The sequence below is a fragment of the Solea solea genome, chromosome 17, assembly GCF_958295425.1.
Source record: "Solea solea chromosome 17, fSolSol10.1, whole genome shotgun sequence".
Taxonomy (NCBI): Eukaryota; Metazoa; Chordata; class Actinopteri; order Pleuronectiformes; family Soleidae; genus Solea; species Solea solea.
In genome coordinates this window covers 10450783-10458214 of record NC_081150.1, presented here as the reverse complement: position 1 = coordinate 10458214, position 7432 = coordinate 10450783, and the positions used below count along the sequence as shown (strand labels likewise).

Below are 7432 nucleotides of genomic sequence, written 5' to 3'. Positions count from 1 at the left end.
TTAATACACACAGACACTGGAGTACCTATAACCTTGCCAAAGGGATAGGAGTATGTCATCAACTGTGACAGGAAGCCTCCTGAAGTCTGTCAAATACAATCACAGGATACGGGAGAATTGTTATTCTGACAGTAAACAGATAAACATTCCCATTAATTTTAACACGGCAGGGGATGGAGATTTGCTTTGAACACATTGTTTTGGTGCCATAAAATACCTAGCTTTCATATTTGCACCTGGAAAAACAAAATGATTTTTAGACACAGTATGTGGTTGGTCAAAGCATGATAGAATGGTTAGCAAGAAAAAAACCAAAATGGGGGTCACGACCTGTCTTTGCACTCAAGACACAAACAACCATCATGTCTGAAATGCCATTGTGACACGTACAGAAGAGCGCTGCTTGGCCCCAAGGTCAGGCCTCAGCCTTGAGTCAGCTGAGCAAACCCCTCAACTAACACTCATATTGCCTCTGCCAAGGGCCATGATTTAAGACCAAACTGTCTTCTCATTTCCTTCTAGCCCACAATCCAGAAATGTGTCAGGAGTGGTTCTCGCTGCAGCAGACGCTGACCCACAGTCTAAAGTCGTAAGTGCCTCAAACAAATTCTTCTCAATACTTATATTCCTTCAGAAAATCAATGTCTGTAATCGGTTAAAACTGTATTTAAAAAATAATGCAGTGCTCCTTTTTGTGCTGAGGTAATGATGATGAAGATGGCTTTTTTGTGCGTGTGCATGCAAGCTTGTGCCGTCTTGCCTCTGTGCCCATCAGGACCAAAGCTTTTAGAGAGCTAAGTGGCAACAGTGGTGTCCTGTGACCTGCACGTCTGAGGATGTCTACAAAGATAAATTAACAACCTTGCACCTTGACAGCAGCCAGTCATCATCCATCAGCGAGAAGCTTATCCCTGTTATATCTGTAAATGATAAATGGACGGTATTTATATAGCACTTTTCCTAGCCTTAACAGCCACTCAAAGCACTTAACATTTACCCATTTACACACGCATTTATACAACACGTCAATGTACAGCGCTTTTATATCATTTCAACATTAACACACTGACAACGCGACCATCAGTGCTGTCTAAGGACACTTAGACGTGCAGGCTCAGGAAAACCAAATGCCCCAATTAAATAATGCATGTAGAAGATGTAAAACAAATCTCTGAAAAACTATACTTTTTAGTCCAATTGTCAGATAAAAAACATAGCTGTTATAAATAATTTAGTAATATTATTGAATGTTGAAGGTTCGATCATATTCATGTGGGCCTAGGCCACTGTCAAAAAATTGTTTTTGAGTGCAGGAGAATACACATTTTAGCTTTTAAATATAAACAAATGTCTGTGCTCATTGTCAAATTAGTACACACAGTGCTGATCAGCACCACACTACCTTATTCCCAGTATCGTGGGGTTTAGATTTTATGTCTCCTGCCAAAATGTCTGCTGTGCACACAGGAAGAAATCAGCCAAATCAACAAAGCAAAAATAATGATGATACAGCCTCTTGTGCACACAGTTAAATATCAATACATTGGATAATTATGTGTCTGTGGTTTTAATAGACACAGTTCATACGTTCATAAAGACATAGATTTCTCTTTTCAGACCACAGTCGTGTCTGTATTACACAGAGAAGCTTGTTTTACAAAGTGAAAGACCCTCAAGGGAGTCTTCATTACAACATTACAACCGCAGCTGTATGACCAGATCCATAAACGATATGTTGGGCTGGAAAAAGGCAACAGTTTGATTAATCATGTCTTAAATTATGAATCGACCGTTATGCTTTTCTATTTCACCATTCTGTGTTGAAGTTAGAGGCAGGAAATGCTGTAATATCAATCTGACTATAATTCAACATGGAATAAAACATTTTTCAAGGAGGGGGAAAAAAAAAACTTTTCCCAAAGTTTCAAGTTTCAAGTATTTGGCATCCAAGTTTGCAGGTAGAGCACGGCGCGTGCAGCCACCGTACCCATTCTTAAAGTTTCATTCCCACTCCGTCTCCCCTGTCGATTTGTGTGGGAGAATCAATTTGAAGCAGCTGTCTTCATGTTCCAGCAGACTTCCTAAAATGAGAATAAATAAACATATTTTAAGTGACATCCTGGTGGCCTGTTCCTGAATGCAGCAGCTATGCTATGCTTGAATTGGACCGGCAAATGAGAGTGGTGGAGTTACTTGATTGGATGACAGATGGAACTAAACCCTTATCCCCCCCCCCCCCCCCTCTCTTTTGTCCTTTCTTTCCAACCTGATGTCACACACACTTGACCCTGCTTTTCTCTTATTGTCCTGTTGTAGTTTATATGTAAACAGAGTAAAAACATAAAATACTGCTTTTTATATCATTTTTGTGGAGGGCATATGTTTCAGTCTGTACATGCACATATAGATAATATAATATATAAATCATAAATTCATTTAGCTTTCCCCCCCAACGTACTCGTAAAAATAGCATGACCTTGGAGTGTCATTCAGTTTAATGTTTCTGAAGGAAATCTATGTATTGATCTCTGTGCTACTTGATAAATGTTGTAAGCCTATACATGGGTGCTGAAGGTCAATAATGACATTCAACTGCATGAGTCTTTAAACGGTGCAGTGTTTCATTCGTTCACTCATCCATTTGTGGATTAAAAAATGGTTGCGCTTTATAACAGCTGTGAAATGAGCTGCAAATGGAGGTTTCATTTATTTTAAGTTGAAGTAACTACAACAAAATACCGCAGGTCAACCCGAAATGACCTCTCGGGGGGGGGGGGGCTGTATACAGCTGTATTATCTGTATGATAATACAGCTGGGATTTTGTTTTTTATACTCACGTCAGAGGCAATAAAGACAAATGTCCCACGTAGAGTAACAGATTTTTCCAAAAATGACTCAACAGGTTCCTCGAAATTAAATTCTTGAGAGGCTGCTGAGACACATAAATAGTTAATTAAGATAGTTTTGTATTATTTGTTGACAGCCTCAAAAGAAAATATAAATATTTAAACTTTAAAGCCATTGAAATGTAAATACTAGTTACAAAAAAGGTTAATTATATGAATATATAATATAATATGAACGAGCAAAACATTTTCATTTATGTATTGCTCAAATAAGAAGGTGTTGTTGACCAAAAGTGGTGGAAGATGATAATATAATAGCAAGAAAATGCAGTTAGGAAGTGTGATTAAAGACTTCAAACTGTGGATGGCAGCATTACACCTCATTGTGCAGTCTACCAGAAATTATTATAAGAAGAAGAAATGCAGTTGGGAATGCTGTATTCTCTCGCCGTGTGTATCAGTCCATTTATTTCGTGTATTTATTCTTTTTCTTCTAATCATTTCTGACAGGCTGTACACTGAGAGTTGCAATGCTGCCCCCAGAGTTTGAAGTTCTTCGTCACATTTTGACATTCTGCAGTTCAAAGTCCTTCATTGGCGTTCAGAGTTCCTTAACTTAGTTCAAAGCTCCTTTGATCCACCTTTCCTGTCCGTGTGTGCTGCGGTAAACTCTGCTCCTTCTTTAACAATTTCTGGTAGGCTGTACACTGATAAATGTAATGCTGCCCCCCACAGTTTGAAGTTCTTCAACACAGCCCTCCAAAATAATCCTCATTCTTTTGTTCTTGGGCTTGTTCTTTAATCTTCCCCCGCTCCCCTTCCACCCTTTGGGCTCTGTAGGGACAGTTTGCGCTGCCATCACGTGCTTTGATGTCTTTGAAGAGGCTTTATGGTTTTGATGTGGTAATGGCTTTGAAGATTTATATATATATACCCCTAACCTGAGGTCTCAACATTTCATTGCCACTTTTGCCAATCTTTGGACACGCGCTGGAGTAGAACACAGAGAAATTGACTGCTCAAAGAAAACAACATCTTTTGAAAGCATGAGACAAGAAATTGAAGCTGTGCTGATTTACCTGAAGAGGCTCCTGAAAAGGTCTGGGAAACTGGAACCGCCCAAGGCCAAACTGTTTCTTGAGAGGCTGGGTGCTGCGCTGCAGGAGAAGTTCAGAGGACACTGGTACCCTGAAAACCCCAGCAAAGGACAGGCATACAGGTGCATCCGGGTCAACAGGTTCAGCAGAGAGGATCCAGTGCTGCTTCAGGCCTGCAGAGAGAGTGGAGTTCAGTACAGTGACCTGGGACTGCCCCGTGAACTCACGCTGTGGATAGATCCTGGAGAAGTCTGCTGCAGATATGGAGAAGGAAGTATGTTCTTCTCATTGGCCACTTTCTCTACAAAGAGGAAGGACAAAGAATTGTCACACACTCATTCTCATATCATCAACACCAGGTACTGTTCTAAGGAATTAACCCCAATGTGGAGTGGTGACCAGGGAAAATGGTTTCCTGTGAAAGGTGACATTCATCCATGTCGTTTCATGCCTTTCTGGAGATGAGGTCGGGACTCGCAGACTGTAGAATTTGTCTTTGTTGGATGGATGGACTTAAATAAATGTATCAATGGATAGAACTCCTCAGCTTTGTGTATGTGTGAAGCAGCAGCCACACACAAGCATTTTTATTAATAAAATATCAATACTTGGCATCTGGGTATTGATACAATTTTGCCACACAAAATATCACAATGCTATGCTGTATCGATTTAATATCATCAATTTACTTATATTAATGCACAATCAGAGTTCTCATTAGATTTCAAATCAACTAATTTCTGTTTTGTTAATTTGTTTTGTAGTGTTATTGTTATTGTTATTGTTATCGACTATTGGGTTATATTTGTATGTTAATAGCAGCATCTCTGTTATGTAAGGTGTCTGTTTACACATTCAATAAAGTCAATTTTGTCATGATTGTTGTGCGTTTGAGTGTGTGTAGACACTGTCTTAACTTTAGCATTTTGATTTAAAATTGATTTGGGGGATGGAGCAATATTTATTGAGTAGTAAAAGTAAAAGGTGGCAAGAGAGACTTTTCGCGGTTAAACAGTTAAACGTCTCATCTCTCGATAGACGACATGTTTATGAAAGGGGATTGCTGCAGAGATCACTTGATTGGACTACAATGAAGAATAGATTGACTCAGTTCCACTCTCTTATTGCGCAGCTGAGGCACTCGTCCTCCATGGTTGTCAAAGTGTAGCGAAAGGATCACCTACAGTCGGCTTAAACTCTTATTCCTATTTCTATCTATTTTTTTGGGAATTGGGTCAGTGGAGCTGTTGTTCAACTCAATTGTTCCCCTTGTTGGCAGCAATGCTGTTAATAATGCCTTCAGTGCAGCTTCAACAGTTGTTCTGAAATAGACTGGTTACATGTTGAAGAGGGTATGCACATAGAGCTGGTTTGTCTCCTTATATGTTAACACAAGGAACACACACACAACATATTTGACATAGGATTTCATAAAAGCAACAGCAACATTGGGGGAAAATATTCAGATTTTTGGTTTCCAGTGTGACCAGACTTGACAAAAAATGGGATCCTACATTTTCTCAGTCTCATTCGTCATTTTAGTAAATTATGACACACCTCTCTCTCTCGAAAGGCTTGCATGTGCTTACAGTCGAGCATGATTAATTACAGTCTTTCGCTCTCGTTGACATTAGATTTAAGGTGGCTCACATGCCAAGCTCTTAATGCTAAATTCAAATAATCTTAATGAGCACATTTTCATATCACACGGCCATTAAATGTGCCACTTACAAATATGCAACCACTTCCGAGTCATAACATTTAACATAGTGCTGAGAGAATTTGATTTTCTGATTTTGAGAGTTACTGTGATGATACTGTGATCACAACTGATCACAAAATGCATATTTTTTTCAGTCCAAGCCCTTTTTATTACATCTGCATCACTGGAAGTAAGTTCATTGTCTTAAATGTATTGAAGGTGAACAAAACTGAAGAAGCAATTATTTTCCCTTGATGGTAATTATGCTCCGTGTATGATCAGTCACTTTCAACTGATGACCATGATGTAAAACAATGGAGCATGATTGAAGGAGCCATTTCCTCTGGGGTCTAATTATTAATTGTCATCTGTCTGAGAAACTTTGACAGGTTCAGATTTCCTGTATTCCGGTGACCTCATGCACTGATTGGAAGCTGCCTGACAGCAGCTGCTGTGGTGCATTAAGTGTGGCCAGTGTGTTTCATGCCAGTTGATGTGCTCAGAGTGGGAACTCATCACCTGTGCCGACACACTAAAGAACAATTATACATCACTGCCTCTTCTCTCACAACCACACACATTATAGAACATATTATAGACAGATTCACAACAGTGTAAACTAAAAATAATTTGTGTTCTGATAGTAGAATGTGCTTCACATTGCCGGGTTAGTACTAATACCAATTTGATGTCGGTGCATTTGTGATAATATACCCAGAAGTTTGTTTAAAAGTCATTCCAATTATCTGGCTCACTAGTAAATGAATGTGATATTTTCCACTGAGATCATAATTAAACCTGATTGTTACTCATGCCAATATCACCTTGAAGCATTTAGAAAATCCTCGTCTTAAATTAGTGTCTGCAATGTGAAAATTGGATTTTCTCACTACTTTTAATATGGCATTGGCTGGTAAAATAGAACCTAAGTAATTGAAAGTACAGCTCTCTTTTTTTGCCAGTCATTGTGCCATTTAAAAAAACAATCTCGATGGTGATGTAATACCAGACTGTCACAATTTCATGTTTAGATTAAAATATAAGGTGGAAAAGAGGTACAATTTGAAACCTTTTTTTATTTTTCTTGAATAGATCATTTCAGGCCCTTCACTGTACATTTTAAAATATATCTTAAAACCCACTTTTACTCTTTGGCTTTTAACCCAGTATGAGATAATTGATTTTACCAGTTTGTATTGTTTTTGTTGTACGTTGATTGTTTTTATATTTTTTAGAAGTGCTTTATAAATAAAGTTGGATTGGATTGGATTTCATAAATGCAGTGACACATTCTTGTCAAGCAGTTATATTGTACAGTGTGTGTTAGTTGTTATTCAGCCAAATACAGTGGTTAAGTGTTTGCTCGGATTTGCTGCCCTGTGTATTTCCTGCATCCGTCTGACATGTTTCACGTGATGACAGGTGACATAATGTTCTTGTGATAAGTCATGATTATTACACTGTTGTGCTGGTAAAGTGGTTAATTAGGAGGATACTTTGTAACATGGTTTAGATATCCATAAGGTCTTATCCTTAAGGTCTTGCTGACTTACTGTGCTCGTCTCTTGTCATCTCTTCCCATTGTGTATACGACTTAATGACGGAGCCAGATGTTAATTTGAAATTGCTGCTCAGTTGTATCACAGAGCAGAAGCTTCTGTGTTAATTACCATCTGTTGAGGATCATGACAGTATGTACCCATATGGTGTAACCATAGCAAAGCCAGATTGGTCAATTAAAGAGAAGTTACCAGCCACTTTGACCAATTGAAGAGAATAGACATGC

The 7432-nt window shown here is 38.6% G+C and overlaps 1 protein-coding gene across 1 annotated transcript; it reads left to right on the top strand.

The window, feature by feature from the left end:
- Nucleotides 1–3531: 3531 nt before the first annotated feature.
- Nucleotides 3532–4823, top strand: LOC131443256 (protein BTG3-like). Its single transcript, XM_058612705.1, has 2 exons — nucleotides 3532–4218; nucleotides 4304–4823. The coding sequence occupies exons 1-2, from the start codon at nucleotides 3894–3896 to the stop codon at nucleotides 4321–4323; spliced, it is 345 nt and encodes a 114-aa protein (XP_058468688.1). The 5' UTR covers nucleotides 3532–3893; the 3' UTR covers nucleotides 4324–4823.
- The last annotated feature ends 2609 nt before the right edge of the window (nucleotides 4824–7432 follow it).

Coding starts and splice junctions, on each gene's coding strand:
- LOC131443256 (XM_058612705.1), top strand. CDS start 3,894: ATGAGACAAGAAATTGAAGCTGTGCTGATTTACCTGAAGAGGCTCCTG. Junction 4,219..4,303: donor CTGCAGATATGGAGAAGGAA/GTATGTTCTTCT, acceptor CATCAACACCAG/GTACTGTTCTAAGGAATTAA.